General features: G+C 42.7%; 1 protein-coding gene across 7 annotated transcripts in view; it reads left to right on the top strand.

Annotated features, from left to right (window-relative positions):
- ST8SIA4 (ST8 alpha-N-acetyl-neuraminide alpha-2,8-sialyltransferase 4) overlaps nucleotides 1–20,160 on the top strand; it is a 168,924-nt gene that overhangs the window by 132,885 nt on the left and 15,879 nt on the right. Inside the window, exon 5 of one of the 7 annotated variants that reach the window (XM_061623242.1) lies at nucleotides 16,507–16,873. The exons of the other annotated variants lie outside the window; for them this stretch is intronic. Within the exon in view, the coding sequence (XP_061479226.1) occupies nucleotides 16,507–16,690 (184 nt within the window). The 3' untranslated portion in view covers nucleotides 16,691–16,873. Of the gene's footprint in view, nucleotides 1–16,506; nucleotides 16,874–20,160 lie in introns of those variants that run through there. 7 annotated transcript variants of the gene reach the window in all.

Below are 20,160 nucleotides of genomic sequence, written 5' to 3'. Positions count from 1 at the left end.
AGCCTTGGCAGTAAATCTGCCAGCTGCAGCCTTCGGCTTTGCATGGCCTTGGGCTCCTCTGTGTGGATTAACTCCTTCCATGTCTTTCTGGAACCTGTTGTACAGTACAGCATTCAACATTCCCCCACCTTCCAGATAGACATTTTTACAGTCTTTGAATACATATATATACATACATTTCTTCATGTGTTACAGTTTACATAGTCCAGCATACACATTCCCATTTTTTTCAGTCAGTTTGTTATGCATTTCATCATGTCAGATATATTATTTCATTTTCATTCCACATATTTTGTGGTGTCTCTGCACATTGTGTATGTTCTTTTGTTGTTATGGTACTCACTGTAAATCTGACAGGTGGTTTCCCTATATTAGCTCTTTCAGATCTTCTTAATGTGACTTCTGTTTTTGGGCTGCTGAGAGTTTCCTGACTATCTAACGTTTGTTCCTCATCTTCTTCCTGTTTCACAGTTTGCTTATTCTGTTCATTGTGTGTCTGAACACGTTCCAGCTCAACTGATACAGTGTCCTCCCAGTCCTGTTCCTGAGCTCGCACGCTCCTGCTTAAAACCACCCTTCTTTCATGTGGCAACCATACACGATAATATACATTCTGATAGCCCATAACAAATCCCTTTTGTGCCCTAGGGGCCAATTTTCCACTGCGTTTCCCTTTAGGGACATGAACCCAACACTTGGCTCCAAATCTAAGAATGTGTTGTAGTCTGGGCTTTTTACCATATAGTTTTTCATATGGTGTCATGCCTATTGTACTGTGCACCAACCTATTTTGGATGTGGGTAGCATACAATATGCATTCTCCCCAAAAAGCATTAGTGAGATTAGCATCCTTTATCATTGCTCTCGTTGCGTCCTCCAAGGACCTGTTTTTTCTTTCAGCAACACCATTCTGGTACGGGGAAAAAGGGGCCGTTAACGCATGCTTTATCCCATGTTTTTCCAAATATTGTTCTAACGACTTGCTGGTGAACTCCCCTCCCTGGTCTGATCTAATTTGTTGTATCTGCGTGTCATGCTGCACTTTCACCCTTTGTATAAACTGTTTAAGTTTCCCCTCTGCTTCGTTTTTGGAATGCAGTAGGTACAGTGTGCAGTATTTTGAGAAATCATCAACGATAACAAAGAAATATCTTGCACCTCCTTGTGACCTTTGAAAGGGTCCCACTATATCTATGTGAATGGTCTGGTATGGTTTGCTTGTGTGGCTTTCTGCTTCCGTATTCTTTGGAGCTACTGTTGCCTTTGTTTGTCTGCATACCTCACACTCTATGTATTTATCACATTTCTTTAATGATATATCTTCACAATATCCTGGCATCTGGCTAATCAACTCATAATTAGCATGCCCCAGCCTCCTGTGCCAGAGGTGTATGCAGTTATCATGTGGTTTCTTATTAGCTAGCATCATTACATTGTCATTTAAGCCTAGAGTAAGATGAAACAGTGAATCCTTTAGGAAGCCTTTTAAGCATGTAGTTTCTCCTTTCCTTACTTCACATGTTTTGTTTCTGAATATAACTGTAAACCCCATGGCATTTAATTTGGCTACAGACAATATATTACATTGTACATCAGGTGCATATAGAACATCTGTCATTACCGTGTTTAGCTCCTTTATCTGCACCGTCCCTCTGCCAAGTATTTGTTTACAAGTTCCGTCCGCCAACACCACTCCTTCCGTAGTTGTTGGAACCATGGTTCTAAACAATGTCCTTTCTTTAATTAAGCTGTGGGATGCTCCCAAATCAATAATCCAATCATATTTATTATGCTGTCCATGTTTACACAGTCTCTACTTTTCCCGTCTCCTTTTTCTGCTTTGATCAGCTGCACTTGTGACGGCTTTCTCCTTTGTTTATACTGCCGCATATCACAGTCTCTTTGAAGATATTTGACTGACCCACATTTATAGCATGCTTTAGTCCCAAAAGACCTAGCATTTACCTCAGTCCTGTCAGTCTTTCTCTCTGTTTTATCTCTCTGTTCCTGTTCAATGGAATCCTGGCGTCTTTCCCATTCTTGCTTCAATTTGTCAGCTACATACGAAACTGTCAAGGATTCGTCAGGTAGAGCTTCAAGAGATCCGATTAGATTATCCCATGATGAATTCAGCGTGGATAGGATAATATATACCTTTTGTTGTTGCATATGAATTACGTCCCGCTCCTGTAATTCTGCAAATATCTTAGAAATGTTCAACAAATGTTCCAACATAGTTACTGCATCCGTCAGCCTTAACTGATAAAGTTTCCTGGCTAGATGAATTCTGCTGCTCGCTGTCTTCCGGATATGAGCTTCATGCAATGCTTTCCAAGCAAGTTTGGCAGTTTGTTTATCCTGGACGTGAAGTAATTGAGAGTCATTTACTGCCAGTATAATATACGATCTCGCTCTTTCATCCTGTCTCATCCACTGTGCCGGTGGGGGATCCGATGGGGGGTCCTCCGTTACGACTCTCCACAAATCTTCCTGTGTGAGAAACGCCTGCATTCTCAGCCTCCAGTTTAGGTAATTAGTCTCATTTAGACGTTCTAATGGCATGCCAGCCGTTAATGACACAGCCATTCTGTATCCACTCCGTTTGTCAGCTCACCGCAGCTGATTTCTTTCACTCTGCTCTCTTCAGCCACGAACTCCAGCTTTTGCCCACTGGATTCCCAGTTGTCTGGCTCGGTTCTGCTCAGTGTTCTGCTGAGATTGCTTGGCAATCTGGGCCCATAACCCTCTGTTGGAATATTTAGGCCTGTTAAAGCCTTGCGTGTACCAGCGCTCCACAGCAAGAACCCAGTTCAGAAAGAAAAGAGAGGCAGAACGCTTTGATCTGTTTAAGATGAATCCTTTACTGATTCAATAGTTTAGAATAACAAGCTCTAACATTAACACTTCCAACACCTCGTAATACACCCCCCACACTCCAGATATGTTCCGCTAAGTTTATATAGCCTTGGCAGTAAATCTGCCAGCTGCAGCCTTCAGCTTTGCATGGCCTTGGGCTCCTCTGTGTGGATTAACTCCTTCCATGTCTTTCTGGAACCTGTTGTACAGTACAGCATTCAACACAAAAAAGGCAAAATGTTATATTAGGCTGCATTTATTTATTAAATTTATTTATTTATTAAATTTCTATACCGCCCCATAGCTGAAGCTCTCTGGGCGGTTCACAACAGAATAAAACATCAATATACAATTAGAACCACACAGAGAATTCAAAACACACAAAAATACTAACGTTAAAATACTAATATACTAAACACTAAAAAATATGAAGTGTAAAATACAAAGATGTTATAATGCATTAACAGAAGTATAGTTTCCAAATTGTGTGAAGTACTTGTTCTCCTCTATTCGGCACTGGTTAGGCCTCATCTTGAATACTGCATCCAGTTCTGGTCTCTGCACTTCAAGAAGGATGCAGACAAACTGGAACGGGTTCAGAGGAGGGCAGCAAAGATGATCAGGGGACTGGAAACAAAGCCCTATGAGGAGAGACTGAAAGAACTGGGCATGTTTAGCCTGGAGAAAACTGAGGGGAGATATGATAGCACTCTTCAAGTACATGAAAGGTTGTCACACAGAGGAGGGCCGGGATCTCTTCTCGATCGTCCCAGAGTGCAGGACACGGAATAATGGGCTCAAGTTGTAGGGAGCCAGATTTCGACTGGACATCAGGAAAAACTTCCTAACTGTTAGAGCCATACGACAATGGAACCAATTACCTAGAGAGGTAGTGGGCTCTCCGACACTGGAGGCATTCAAGAGGCAGCTGGACAGCTATCTGTCGGGAATGCTTTGATTTGGATTCCTACATTGAGCAGGGGGTTGGACTGGATGGTCTCGTAGGCCCCTTCCAACTCTACTATTCTATGATTCTAAGTTTGTGTTAACCAGAATTTGTGTGAGACTACCCATAAAGTACCTACAACTCTATTTTATGTGAACATTAACACTTGAATAAAATTATTTGAGAGAATGGTCTTTATAAAACATCCAAAAAAGTTGCAGGATAACAAGATATGCTAGGAAACCATATAACATATACAAAATCTATGACACTAGCTCCCCTGTTGGTCATATATGTAAAGGCTCCTTTGGACGAATCCACACTTAGAAGGATCTCCAATAAGCACTCTTCAATAATAGAACTATAGGTTTAGACTTAAAACTAATATTTGGTTCATTTTCCTAATTATAATATTAACCAATTTGAACACCACACCAACCTCCCTGTCGCATCGCCCCTCTCCTTACTGGTAAGCCACAGTGGCTCACCTGCCAGGAAGCTATCATAGCAGCTCCTTACACATACACACACCCCGCAAGCTGCTTCTGCCTACATGTCAGCATTTTCTAAATGAGTTTCTGCAAAGAAAACACTTGACTTTAAATCATGTTTGAGTTCCCTGCTTACGATCCCCAATGTAACTGCTCTGAAGATCCAATAATATTTTCACTTAACTTCATCTTGTCATGTTAGCAAGCAATCAGGGCCGGTTCTAAAGGGCGGCCAGGTGGGGCAATGGCCGAGGGCCCCTGCACTCCCCTTCCGCAATCTGAGGCAGCAATCCTGCCGCGGATAGCAGGGCAGGAGCTTCAGAGCCGCCCACCATTCCCCCACTTCACCTACCTTTCTCTGCTGGTTTTTGCAGCTGCGTGCACTGTGTGTCCTGGTTTGCCATCTGTCTAGATGGTGTCCGAGGTTTCCCTAAGGGGCTGAAGCCTCTGTCTCCATCTTGGTTGATGGCAGCAACAGGGCTGTGGGGTCGGAGTCGGGAGCAATTTTGGAACAAGTCAGAGTCGGTAGAAATGTACCGTCTCCGACTTCCAAATAAAGTTTGATTGACAAGAAGCAATTTTGGGTGGAGTCGGACAGTAGAAAAATAGAGAAGTCAGAGTCAAAGTTTTCGCGTACCGACTACACAGCTCTGGGCAGCAATGCACGCGTGTAGCACGCATGCGTACCATCAACCAAGATGGTGGCAGAGGCTTCATCCTCTTAGGGAAACCTTGGTCGCCATCTTGATTCATGGCAAACCTGTGCATGCAGTGCATACAGCCAAAAAAACAACAGAGAGAAAGGTAGGTGAAGTGGGGGAATGGTGGGCAGCTTGGGATCTCCCTCCCTGCGATCCGCGGTACCAATCCTGCCAGGGAGTGCCGGGGCCCAGGGCAGGCTGGTACCCAAGGGCCCCAGCATGCCTGGGGCCGGCCCTGCAAGCAATCTTAACACAGCCAGTTTCCTTCTGCTCAAAGCCTTTCTTTACTCTTCAAGAGATAAGAATAAAGGTAATACAAAATGCAGATGAATGAAGATCCAACCATGTTTTAAACTGTTGGGCTGAGAATTCAGTGGTAAAAAGTTTCAAAGTGAGAGCATGTAAAACAGAGTGAATGAGTCTGCTAGAATCCAAATAATTTCCCCTCATATCCCCACTTCTTTCTTCTTAATATTTCTCCAAGATTATAGGCAACACTCCAATCATGAAGCAAAGATTACTTGGCAAAGCTGTTAAGGCAGCAAGATGTTACAAAGGTCATTTTAAATTAAGTTAAATTATACAGCAATGAGAGTGTATACTAGATCCAGCATGGATTTTTCACATTCCGCAATGTTAAATTGAAAATAGCCCCCCATGTCATTCTGATGCTTCCCATAAGTTCATTTCAAACCAAAACCTTACAAAACGTATAGTCCTGAACTCAGAAACACTTGCTTAACAACCCTTTAAATTTTCATGCTGATACACAAAACAGAGAGAATAGAGAGTTCAAAGTCTAAAATGAGCGGGGGGAAACCCAGAGCCCTTTTGGACTTTTTCCTGTCAGAGTTCTCATAATCTGTTGAAATGCATTAAAAATCAGCCATGCTCACAGAGTACCTGTAATCGTATTACTGACCTTGCCCCATACTCTGACCTTCATCGTCTGCAGTTTAAAAGTTAAAAAAAATGCCTGGCTGATTTTTAATTAATTTAATAAAATTATTTTTAATTTATTAATTAATTTAATTTAATAAATATTGCATTGAACTGAATGATAGTGTCGGGAATGCTCAGTAAGAACCAACTGTCCGTGTTCCAAAAGCCAGACTCACAGCTGCTTGGCTTGGCTAATCGGGGCCATACCCACATCAGAGTTTGATTTCACTTGAAACAGTCATGGCTTCCCCCAAAGAATCCTGGGAAGTGTAGTTTGTGAAGGTGGCTGACAGGATTCTCCTATTCCACTGGCAGAGCTTCAGTGTCCAGAGTGGTTTAACAGTCAGCCGCTCTGATTGAAGCTCTGTTAGGGGAACAGGGCGTCTCCTAGCAACTGTCAGCCCCCTTCATTAACTACACTTCCCAGGATTCTTTCAGAGAAGTCATGACTGTCCAAAGTGAAATGAAAGCCAGGTGTGGATGTTGCCAGGGACAGCTTTGGTTTAAATTTCAGTGGGAGGCTCTATGTGCCTACTGTAGAATAAAAAGGTGGGGAAAACACTGGAAAGCAATGATAGTGTTTACAATGTTTTCCTTATGGAAAGGAAAGGGGCTTCCCCTCTGCCCAGTACCCACCCATCCAATCTTCTCCCCTCCCTGCTTCTCCCCTGGTTCAGTGTTGGACTATGACCTGGGAGACCAAGGTTCGAGTCCCCACACAGCCATGAAGCTCACTGGGTGACCTTTGGTCAGTCACTGCCTCTCAGCCTCAGAGGGAGGCAGTGGAAAAACCACCTCTGAATACCGTTTATTCATAGGGTTGCCATAAGTCAGGATCGATATTACAATCTTGGAAGCACTTAGATGAACTGAACATAAAGAACTGGTTCAACAAAATTTGGACAATAGACAAATCAAAGACAAATCAAATTTTTATTGTGCGGTCAAAGACCCGAACTACAAACAGTAAAAACAGGAACTAAAACATAGAAGGGTTAAAAAGTTGGCAACGTAGGGATTGAGCTGTATAAAGAAACTTAGCAGCCCCTTGGGATATATACTTATCCGTCCCCTTTAAAAGGAACCGTAGTTTGGTTATGGGGGAACTTGTATGAGGCAATTTAGCGATCAAGGGGTTTAAAAACTTGACTTGAGGCGTGTGGTATAGAGGGCAAATGAAAAGGACATGCAGAAGAGATTCGATTTCCTTGGGGCAACAGGGGCAAAAGCGGTTGGCATATGGGATACCTCTAAAGCGGCCTTCAAGAAGGGCTGACTTTAGGCAGTTAAACCTAGCCCTTGAGAAGACTAGTCTGTACCATGGAAGGTCTAAAAAAGCCAGGTACGGGGAGGGAGAAGGAAATGAGAACCTCAGACCAAAATGAATCTGGGAGCAGGTGGTGGAGGCCTTGGCTGTGTCCATTTGGAGATCAATATCCTTGAGTCTTCTGTTGATAGAGGCCTTGATTACAGTTGGGTCTGAGACAGTTAGGGACACCAGTGAGAGGCCAATGGAAGAGAATTTGTATTGTACTGCTTTGGCCCAAGAGCTAGTAAAAAAGTCCTGTTGGATATAGGTGAGGTAGTCTGGCTTGAAATTGGGAGAGGCCAGCTTGGGGACAATAGCAATCTTGGACAAAATTACTTTACATCTTCAATTTTTAAAAGACACTGCAAAACCAGAAACAGTCATGTCAACTTGGTGGAGATTCATAGATTCTACTTCACAACAAGATCTACACAAGCAACTTTCCTCAGCAGCAAAAGACATATGGCTTTCATGAATAAATAACTGTGTCCTTATAGTTTTACATCTCTAAAATATGATTATGTCACAATATATGTAAAAGCCTCTGAAAACTCACTTGTATACTAAAACCTATGTATTATTACACCTCAACATATTTGCAATATTAATACCATAAGCACTGGCTCTAGGGAGGGGGAAGGGATTTAGGGTTATTTTTATACTGTTATATTGTCCATGTTAAATTTTTGTATAATAATAACAAAAGACTAATAAAAAGAATTTTTAAAAAACATAGCAATATAAATAAATATAGGACAGAATGTAATTTCTTTACACCTAGTGCTGGCCTTATGTAACTAGCATATATTACACCACCACTAGTGTTGAATTAAGACACAGTTGCCTGTGTCACCTTCTGTATGTGGAATGGGGAAGGGCGCCATCTTGTCCTGCATCAAAATACCTTGGATTGGTTCTGCTTATGCCATGATCCTAAGCAAGCTTATTCACAAATACATTGATTTCAAGGAGACTTGAAATTAGACAGTAAACCACTTGAAAACAGTGGGATTGACTTCCAGCTAAGCCTACAGAGAGTTGCTCTGCATGCATTGTCTTTAAAGCTGCAGTGTCTGAACCTTCTTGTTCTGTTGGAGAACAGAGACATAAAATTAAAGGCCATACTAATGGCTGTTTCATTCAATATCTGTTTTACAAGCAGGAATCTTGCTGTGCTTGAAATATTTAACAGAAACACTTATCGCTGACCGAGGTCAAAGTGGGATGTAGGAGGAGGTAGTATTGATTTACTGAGTGGAACTGGTCATTAAAGGGAGATTGAATGTTTTGACTCCTATTTTTCTTTATTATACAGCCATGAGAGTGGCTGTATACTATCGTCAGCATGTTGTGTGTGAGTGTGTATGTTTGTATATATGGTTGTTTGTATTTTTGTATTATAGTTTACAATGTGCCTGGGGAAGAGATCTTTCTATCAAGTGGGGAGACTAGAGGGGGCCCCAATTGCCGTAGTGACGGGCAGAGGGAGGTATGGTGTTAGGAGAGGGACATGCCAGGTAAGGGGAACGCGGCCCAGACAGGTAGTGGCTGTGCCTTGTTCCGGTCCCTCTCATATCCGCAGGGTTGTTGGTTGTCCTCTCAGCCAACCCTCAGATCTCCAGTTGCTGCTTCTTAATGCCAGATCGGTACAAAATAAAACCTCCCTCATCCATGATTTGATTATGGATGAGGCAGCCGATCTGGCATGCATAACCGAGACCTGGGTAAGCGAGCAGGGTGGAGTTAGTCTCTCCCAGCTCTGCCCACCGGGGTATTTGGTTCAGCATCATGGTAGATCTGAGGGTCGGGGAGGTGGGGTTGCTGTGGTCTATAAGAGTTCCATCTCACTCACCAAGCACCATGTCCATGCAGTTACGGGTCTGGAGTGTTTGCACCTTGTGTTGGGCCAGAGGGACAGACTGGGAATTCTTTTGGTGTACTGCCCACCTTGCTGCCCAATGGCTTCCCTAACTGAGCTGACGGAAGTGGTCTCGGAGGTATTGTTGAGATCCCCCAGACTATTAGTACTGGGGGATGTCAACATTCATGCCGAGGCTTCTTTGTCTGGGGCGGCTCAGGACTTCATGGACGCCATGACAACCATGGGGCTGTCTCAACGTGTTAGTGGCCCAACACATACATCGGGGCATACTCTCGACCTTGTTTTTACTACTGGACATGGGGATAGTAATCTGGATGTGGGGAGTCTTACATCTCTCCCTTTGTCATGGTCAGATCACTGCTTGCTGAAGTTTAGACTTTCAGTGGCCTTTTCCCCCTGCAAGGGTGAGGGACCTATTAAAATGGTCCGCCCCTGGAGACTAATGAATCCTGATGCTTTTCAAAGGGCTCTGGGGGATTTTCCGGCTGATAGGACTGGCGCTCCTGTCGAAGCCCTGGCTAATCTGTGGAATGCAGAGGTGACCCGGGCAGTGGACACGATCGCTCCTGCGCGCCCTCTCCTTTGTAGAGCTCATACAGCTCCTTGGTATACTCCGGAGCTAAGAGCGATGAAGCAAGATAGGAGACGGCTTGAGCGGAGTTGGAGACAAACTCCCGACGAATGCAATTATGCGCTGGTTTGTGCTTCTACCAAGCGGTATGTAGGTGCGGTGAGGGCGGCGAAGAAACAACATTTCGCCGCCACTATTAAGTCATCTCTCTCCCGCCCAGCGGAGCTTTTTAGAGTTGTCCGAGGGCTACTCCACCCTGGCCCACAGGACATGGTAGATACATCGGTAGCCCGCTGTAATGAGTTTGCTAAGCACTTCCAGCATAAGATCTTATGCATTCGTCGGGACCTAGATTCCCATTTTATGACAGTTAGTCCTAATGAGGTGTCTGGAGCACAGTCTAGTCATGTTTTGTTGGATGAGTTTCAGTCGGTTCAGTTCGAGGACGTGGACAAGGTGCTTGGACAGGTACGTGCAACCACTTCGGTACTTGATCCTTGCCCCTCTTGGCTTATAAAAACTAGCAAGGATGGAACAGCTGGCTGGGCCAAGGAAGTGATAAATGCCTCTTTACGAGAGGGAGTGGTCCCTGGCTGTCTGAAAGAAGCAGCGGTGAGACCACTCCTGAAAAAACCTTCCTTGGACCCAGAGGACTTTAACAACTATAGACCAGTGGCAAATGTTCCATTCTTGGGCAAGGTCTTGGAACGAGTGGTTGCTGACCAGCTCCAGGCGCTATTGGATGAAACCGATTATCTAGATCCATTTCAGTCGGGTTTCAGACCTGGTTTTGGCACTGAGACGGCCTTGGTCGCCCTGTGTGATGACCTATATCGGGAGAGAGACAGAGGGAGTGTAACTCTGTTGATTCTCCTTGATCTCTCAGCGGCTTTTGATACCATCGACCATGGTATCCTTCTGGAGAAACTTGCGGAGTTGGGTGTTGGAGGCACTGCTTGGCAGTGGTTCCGCTCCTACTTGGCGGGCCGTCTCCAGAAGATAATACTTGGGGAACATTGCTCGACCCCGTGGGTTCTCCAATATGGGGTCCCGCAGGGTTCGGTCTTGTCTCCCATGCTCTTTAATATCTATATGAAGCCGTTGGGTGCAGTCATCAGGAGTTTTGGAGTGCGTTGTCATCAGTACGCTGATGACACGCAGCTCTACTTCTCCTTTTCATCTTCTTCAGGTGAGGCGGTCGATGTGCTGAACCATTGTCTGGACGCGACAATGGACTGGATGAGAACTAACAAACTGAGACTCAATCCGGATAAGACTGAGATGCTGCTGGTGGATGGTTTCTCTGGTCAGATGGTGGATACGTACCCTGTCCTGGACGGGGTTACACTCCCCCTAAAGGAGCAGGTTCGTAGTTTGGGAGTCGTTTTAGACTCTTCCCTATCACTCGATGCCCTTGTAGCCTCGGTGGCACGGAATGCGTTTTACCAACTTCGGTTGGTAGCCCAGCTACGTCCCTATCTGAGTAAGGAGGACCTTACATCAGTGGTTCATGCTCTGGTAACCTCACGTTTGGACTACTGCAACGCGCTCTACGTAGGGCTACCTCTGAAGACGGTTCGGAAGCTACAGCTAGTGCAAAATACGGCGGCCAGACTGCTAACAAGAACTAAGTGGTCTGAGCATATAACACCTGTTCTGGCTCGCCTGCACTGGCTTCCAATATGCTACCGGGCCAGATTCAAAGTGTTGGTATTAACCTATAAAGCCTTATATGGCGTGGGACCACAATACCTGCAGGAACGCCTCTCCCATTATGAACCGGCTCGTACATTACGGTCTACTACAAAGGCCCTCCTCCGGGTCCCGACCCATAGGGAGGCCCGGAGGGTAGTAACAAGATCTAGGGCCTTCTCAGTGGTGGCCCCCGAATTGTGGAATAGTGTCCCCGAGGAGGTACGCCTGGCGCCGACACTATTATCTTTTCGGCGCCAGTTTAAAACCTTTCTCTTCTCTGAGGCATTTTAATCTAAGTTATTTATGTAAATGTTGTAATTGGTATTTTAGATGATGTACTTTTATATTTGTTATATTGATCTTGTAATTTTATTATTGTATATGTTTCTATGTTTGCCGCCCAGAGAGCTGTTTGCTAGTCGGGCGGGATATAAGCTGAATAAAATAAATAAAAAAATAAATTCCGCAATGTTAAATTGAAAATACCCCACATGCCATTCTGATGCTTCTCAGAAGCTCATTTCAAAATAAAACCTTACAAAACTTATAGTTCTGAACTCAGAAACAATTGCTTAACAACCCTCTAAATTTTCATGACGATACACAAAACACTCAGAGAGAATTGAGAGTTCAAAGTGTAAAAAGAAAGCAAAAAACCAGACCCCTTTTGGACATTTTCTGTCAGAATTCTCTAATTTGTTGAAATTAATTAAAAATCAGCCATGTTCACAGAGTACCTATAATCCTATTACTGACCTTGCCCAATACTCTGACCTTCATCTTCTGCAATTTAAAAGTTAAAAAAAATGCCTGGCTGATTTTTAATTAATTTAGGAAATTTAGCATTGAACTCAATGTTAAGGCCAGGAATGCTCAGTAAGTACCAACTGTCAGTGTTCTAAATGCCAGACTCACAGCTGCTGGGCTTGCCTGATCAGCGGGCCGCACCCACACCAGACCTTTATTTCACTTGAGACAGTCATGGCTTCCCCCAAAGAATCCTGGGAAGTGTAGCTTGTGAAGGGTGCTGAGAGGAGACTTCTATTCCACTGACAGAGCTCCAGTAGCCAGAGTGGTTTAACAGTTAGCTCCTCTGGTTGAAGGTTTGTGAGGGGAACAGGGCATTGTGATGTCTCTGTATGTAGATATTACTGTAAATATGGTAAGTGCAGGTTTTGTAGGGTAAATGTGGTAAGTAGAGTTAGTGAGAGGGGGGAGTATTTGGGCTTGAATGCTGGAGAATGCTGTATTGTGATTGGCTGAGCGTTTGAGTGACTGAAGGTATAAATGAGAGGATGACAGTTGAGAAAGAGTTCTGTTGGTTGAGTTGGAGTCGGTTGTTGTGAGTTGGAGTTGGTTGTGGGTTGGATTATATTTGGCTGGTATTGAGGCAGATTATATATGACTAGAAACATAAAGAGTTACACAATATATGAAACCATACGCTTGTTAAATATACTATAAGTAATCTTGTTATTTTCTGGTGTTTATAAATAAATATTTTCTTGGTTTACCAAAAGCCTCATCCTTGGCTGGGGCTTTCACAGACCAGAAGGGTGGGCAGGGTAATTACCAAGGTGGAGAAACAGTATTGCATGGTGGCAGTATCCAGGGCAACCCATGGCTGTATGCTTTATTGGCACAAAGATACAGGGAGGTTGTGGCCTGCAAGTGCACCCAGACACAAAGTAACAATAAACCAGAAGGAGACTAAGGCAAAGTCCCCAGGCAATATTGTAAAATAGGGAGTGGCTGATGGTGCTGCCTAGCAGTGGGATCTTGCGAGATCTGTGCTAGAGCCCGTGAGAGAACAAATAAAAACCAGGATCCTGACTGGAGGGACCTGACAGGTGGTGGTCTGAGGTGGGATCCTCACAGGCATCTCCTAGCAACTCTCAGCACCCTGCACTAACTACACTTTCCAGGATTCTTTGGTAGAAGCCATGACTGTCTAAAGTAAAATAAAGGTCTGGTGTGGATGTGGCCAGTGACAACTTTGGTTTAAATTTGGGTGGGAGGCTACATGTGCCTGCTGTAGTATAAAAAGGTGGGAGAAACCCTGAAAAAGAATGATACTGTTTGCAATGTTTTCCTTTTGGAAAGAAAAGGGGCTTCAACTGTGCCCACCCATTCAAATTCCTCTCCTCCCCCAGGTCAGGTTTACCTATGATAAGCATGATTGCACAGGAGTAAATCCCACTGAACTCAAAAAGCATGCAAATGATCAAACCTGTACTTCCCTCCTCCTCCAATTCCCTCCCTCTCGTCCCTCTCCCTCCTCCATCCCCTTCCAATCCCCTCCTTCTTCCCTCTCCTCCACCCTCCCCAATGGTCAGTTTTACCTATCCTAAGCATGATTGCATGGGAGTAAATCCCATTGAACTCAATAAGCATGCAAATAATCAAACCTACCCTACCCACCTCCTCCCTCCCATCACCTCCCTTTTCCCCTTCCCTCCCTTCACTGCTCCCCCCACCCCTTCCAATCCCCTCATTCCTCCTTCTGCTCCCCTCTTCCCACCTTCCTCCTCCTCTCTATTCTCCCCTCCCCTCCTCCTCCCCCATGGTCAGTTTTAGCCATGATTGCACGGGAGTAAATCCCACTGAACTCAATAAGCATGCAAATGATCAAACCTACCTTTCCCCTCCTTCCCCTCTTCTCTCCCTTCCTCCTCCCTTCTTCCTCTCCTCCTCTCTTCCTTCTTCCTCCTCTCCCACTCCAGGCCTCCCTCCCCATGGTCCGTTTCACCTATCTTAAGCAAATGATCAATCCATTCTCAGCAAACTTGCACAGGATCCCATTATTTATCTCCTGAATTAAAGCAGAGAAATTCACTAATAAGCAAAAAACCTTGTGGTTTAAGAATTTCCCTGCTTTTTACAGTTTGATAGAATTATCTGTTGGCTATAGGTACGTTCTTAAACCGCAAGGGTTTTTGCTTATTAGTGAATTATAGTGTTTTCATCTTAGATAAAACAGCTGTTTGTCTTATTTTGTTAGCTACCTGAGAATGCTCTTCAGCTAACGCTCATGTGTTGACATTATGCTGACATATTTATATTGTGCAGTTTGACCTCCATTGGTATCACTTTGATAGCATGTATCCAGTCAAAGGGCCCTCGACCAAAGGCTACAGCAGTGAGCTACACATATGCAAAGAGCGCCCTTTCTGGAAGGGGGTCCATGAGCTTTGCTACTACTTATTCCAGATACTTGGAGAAGCAACCCACAAGACCGTGGGAGAAGCTGCCAAAAAATGGGAGGGAACCCTATGCATACAGAGCTCTTGCACGTCTACATGGGAATGAGATTGCAGATGTGTAGATAGGTTCATTGTGTAGATGGTTATTTGTATTTCTAGCTAGACTGCTGTTGCTACTTACCAATTGCGACTTACAACAAAAATCACTTTTGAGTTCTTTTGAAAACAGCATTTATGACTATGGTGATTATTTTTATTATTAGATGAGTTATTCTTGTATTCAGGTAGCACCATTACTTATGTATAGTTGCTTCACAAGATAGAACAGAAAGAAACCTGCAATAAGGGCTTTACAATCTAAAATTCAGGGATAGGTAACCTCAGGCTTAGGGTCTCTGTCTGGCCCTTGGGGCTGTCCCCAGGCCATACTCCCCCCCCAATACACCATCTTTTTCCAAGACAAGCCCCCTCACTGGCTTCACATCCTTTCTGAGTGTTTTTGCCTGACTGGATGAGTCCTTGAACTCTGATAATTACTTTTTCTTGCCTGGATGGAGGATAAAGAGTGGAGTGTGTAGAAACTAGTCTACTGTGCAAAGGTAAAAATTATATTAATTGTTCTGCTGAATGAGGATTGTTTTTATATACAAATATATTTCTTTAGGGAACTAGATTTTCTATTATAAAAATTCCCTCATTCTCTCAGCTAAAATCCTCTCATTCTCACTTTGGTGCTGTGTCCTTGGAACTGGCCTCTCTGCCTGTATCCATGGTAACTGGTGTGTATGGTATGCAGGCTTGACTCCAAAGATAAGATAAGTGGAATAGGACTTGTACTGAACATCCCAGTGCTCTCCAAGGTCTGGGACTAAATAACACTGTAATGTAGCTAGCTTATAGCTGAAATGTGATGGTACTAGAATTACTACGGAATTAGCTGATTGGCTAGAAGTTAATGTAGACAGCGTAACCACTATGTAACAACTATGTAATGCTCATGTATAACCCCTTGATTGGATATGCTAACGTTGCAGAGCTCCACCAAACATCATGGGAGACTGACCGTGCACACGTAACCAATAAAGGCCTATCTTTGCTGCACGCCCATCTTTTCCCAATTTCTTCAGGACCCCCAGTCCAGCGGATCTCAAAATTCTGCCCCCTGTTTCCCTACACACACACACACCAGAGAAAACAACAGAGAGGAATAAACAAGGAAATGGAGGTGTGGTAGACAGGGAAAGCATATGTGGGTTTTTTATTATTATTACTCTTAGTTATTGTAGAGTTTGGGAACGAGGATTGGCAAAAGTAGACTTTGAGAAAGGATTTGAGAAAAGTATGAATCACATTGTAAGGATTGTAATGGTTTATATAAACTTTGGAAATGTTTGAAATATATTTAGGCTGGGCTCCAAAAGATACTTTAGGCTAGGGATGGGTGAGAAATTAGATTCAGTTCACATTTCAAGCCAAATCTATCAAATTCACACTTTCCAAAATAATATTTATTTATTTATTTTGTTTTATTAAATTTATAATCCACCTTTCCTCCCAGAAGGAGCCATATATGAGAACTGAAACACAGCTATCCTTCAAAATCTGCACTTATTCGAATTTTGCAATGCAGTTTGCCAACCAGTGTTTGAATGCAGATGTTAGGGGAGATTGTGCATAAAAATGAATATATGAGTGAAAATAACATACAAAGATGCATTATATGATAAGAAATCACATGTGAAAATGTGTACGTTAATCAAAACTGTCTATAAAATGTGTTTGTTAGGAGAAATTTGCACTAAAATGCTGGATAATTTTAAAGCAAATTGCTGCAGAAAGAACTGAAGTTAAGATTGGAAAAATGAGAAATTGAGAACCAAAACTAACAGATCTCTCCATCTCTCCTTTAGACATAGGGATTTTTTTCCTTTTCTTTGGCGAACAGATCTTCATGCCGTGTCACAAATGATAACTTTCGAAAGTCACCTGTGTTTCAAAAGAAGGTCACCGTATGGCATGAGGGTTGCTGTTAGAAAAATACAAGTCCACACAGTGCCACTGAATAGTTCTTTAGGATTGCAAATATATATTTAATTGTTCAGCATTTCTCATTGAAGATCATCCCCTGGACAAGACCTGAGTGAACTGGATTGGGGTTTGAATGAATTGGGGATTGCTCCTTGAACATTGTTTTGCTCAGATGTTTCCTTATAACATGGTATTTGCTCATTCAAGTATCTCCCCCACAATTCCTTACACGGTTTGCATTGCCTATACACATCTGATTAATCTACATATTCCTCATATTTATTTATTTATTTATTGCATTTGTATACCGCCCCATAGCCGAAGCTCTCTGGGCGGTTTACAACAATTAAAAACATTAAAAACAAATATACAAATTTAACACATTTTTAAAAAGCAATTTAAAAACTTGCTGATAAAATACCCATCTAATCTGATTCTTGTATGTAAGATATTAAATAGGAATAATAATGCAAACATGGTGCTTCATTGTAATAGAGTAAAAAGTTATGATTCAACAATCACTACTTTTTGAAATCAGATTATGTTGCATGTGTTGGGCTGTTGACCCATAGGCATTACTGTCTCTAGTTGTTTTCCATAAAGCCTGCAAGTTTGGAGAAGTAACTGTTATCTCCTGGCCTGAGAGAGAGCAGACATCCAAGGCCAGCGGTTGTCATGGTAACGTGAGATAGCAACTGGGAAAGTTCTAACAGAGTCTGTAAGTTGTGTCTTCTGTATATTGCCTCTGAACTGAGAGGTTGTCTTCTGTGTACCTTTGGAGAGAGATGTACCAGAAGGGGGGGGAGTGACTGAAGAAACTCTACATGTATTTACTCTTAAGCCTGTTGGCCCTAATGTCTTAATAAAGACTCTTAACCTGATCTAATGCATCTGAGAAGTTTCTTGCTCAACTTAACTCCAAAGTAACGTATGCTGTGTCACGCAAGAACCGCCACCATCAACAGCATGATGCACTGACTCGCTGAATTATGTGGTTTGAATGTACATTTCTTTATATTCATTTCTCTATATTCATCATTTAACCAGTGTTTCTTAAAAATTATCTGTGTATTCTAATCTGCTGATACCTCCCTCTTACGTGTTGGTGGTGTCATTTTGGCTAAACTGTACTCAGTCTTTAGAATCCCCCCTTTACTTTAAAGAAGATCTTTGCACTGCCATCAGGCACTCCAAATTCTGGGCAGCCTCTCCACTTGCCCACAGGTCCTCCCATGAGGACATTCCTGGAAGTTGATGTGGCTGAAGAGCCAGACACAGATTTGTTATTATTTAAAGCAGCGATTCTCGACGTGGGCAGTAGCATCCCCCTGGGGGGCGTTACAGCCTTTCAGGGGGGCATTGGTGTGACTACAAACTTTAGGGGGGTGTTTGGGTTCTTTAGGGGGCGTTGACATTTGGCGGTCTGGTGCGACAGGTGAAGCATTTAATTTTAATTTTATTTAATACACAAATCATTAATTTTTAAACTGTTTTGTCCCCAGTTAGAATGTATTTAATAGTCTCAATTCATGGATAACACTATAAATAGTGTGTGCTTTTTAGTAAAGAAATTCTGAATAGCGGCCAGTGTCATATCAAGGAATGGGGATATTAGCCACGCCCTGGCACTAGGTAATGTTCCGATGCTGTCTTGAGGGATGTTGGAACCAATCACGAGAGAGTGTTTGATAAGCTGGGTGTATTGGTGGAGGGCGCATTCCTCCAACGGATGAGTGCTGTGTGCAAACGGGTGACGCAGACAGTCAGTTATTCGCTGGTTTTCTTCTGGAATGGGCCACACCCGTTGTTTCTGTGATGTTTAAATGAACTTGTTTAACAAAACAATGCTGGTAAACTGAATGAGTTTGTTGTTAAGTAACACAGAGTAAGACTATTACTATCCAAGTATACTCCAGATATTGTGAAGTTAGCCAAAACTCATCAAGCTCAAGGATCACACTAGTATTTTATAATAAATGTCATTTTATTTACTTTTCTAACACTATAACTATGTATGTATATTAATAAATATACTAAGAATTCAATGTGTAATCTAAGTGCAATAAAAAGGCATGATAAAAACGATCAGTAATAATAATTGAAAATACCTTTTATGCATTACTCATATTTTAAGGGAAGAATTGGAAGCATTGGCATATACGTAATCTGAGGGGGGCGTTGGGCACAAAAAGATTTTGCAAAGGGGCGTTGGGTCAAAAAAGGTTGGGTAACACTGATTTAAAGGAAGAACACACAAACGCACATACCCTTCAGCCTTAAATAAAAATATAAGTTCCACTTCAGCAACCTGAGAATTTCTAAGAAATTTCTTTCTGCAATTTTTTGCGTGATTTATGTTTAGGGTGAATTGCTAAGGAAAAAATATTGGCTGAAATATCAGCACAGTTCTACATTTTCTCTTGGTCATGTACCATACAGCATGCCTAAACATTACAGGAAAAGGTGGCAGAACTTGACACAGAGATGACATTTTTAGCAACATCCCTGTGTCTAGTGAACCATCCAGTTTCAGTTCTTCCCGCAGATAATGAATAATCAACTTGGTAACATTTTTGAAGATTTGATGAAAACTGTTACATAACTCTAGATTCATCCATAGTCTAGTCTGAGATGGAGCACCTAATTTTAGCAGAGAATCAGCTGCTTGCATGTAAAATGGGACATACATGTGCATCAGTTCTAAGTTGCATATAAAGGTTGCTCGTGTATATAACACAGTTGCCTCTGCACCAGCATCAGTCAGCAAAGAGGAGAGACAGCAGAGTGGCTCCACTGCAGAGGAAGTCTCAGTTCTGTCCAAGTGAGCAGCAAGCTGTGGTCAACAGTCCCCCAGTGTGAGCCAGCAGAAAGGCCCTGAAATGGAAGGACTACCTGTTTTGGCACGAACTCTTTCAGTGCAATCCTAAACACGCTAACTTGAAACCAAGGGGACTTAGTCTTGAATAAGCAAGTTTGGGATTACACTGTTTAATTAACTCATAACATAAAGAAAATCTTCCAAAAACACAGCATGCCTTTCCCCTGGGGAAAATGAGATCAGAGACAAAATGAGTCTTGTACAGTGACAGATGTCAATTATATTACTTAATGGACTACTTGAGATCCATTGAATAGATTAACAAATTGTGACAAAATGACAAGTGTACTCAGTGGTGATTGATGAATTTATGTTTTATTAGAGTCTTCAAATTCCCAGGCCCAGAAAAGTAGCAGTTGTAGCAGATCTTTTGTTTTGAAAATGCCATACCTTATTTTCTGCTGATGGGTTGGGTCACTTCTCTTTTCCTGATAGTATTCTCTTTTATTTATTATATTTATATTTCCCCTTTTGGTTCCTAGTAGTCTCATCATTCAGGCACAGGTCAGACTCAGACCTACTTAATCTTTTAGAAGGTTGTTTCAGTATGTGCCTTCAGATCATGTCCTTACTTCCCCTAGTTTTTACGGAAACCTGTTATGAGGATATGTACTGAGCTATATTTATGGTGGTTGTCAACCAACAAGAAAAGCCCATT

Source organism: Rhineura floridana, chromosome 1 (assembly GCF_030035675.1).
Source record: "Rhineura floridana isolate rRhiFlo1 chromosome 1, rRhiFlo1.hap2, whole genome shotgun sequence".
In the NCBI taxonomy this organism is placed as follows: Eukaryota; Metazoa; Chordata; class Lepidosauria; order Squamata; family Rhineuridae; genus Rhineura; species Rhineura floridana.
This window is presented reverse-complemented; position numbering and strand designations above follow the sequence as displayed.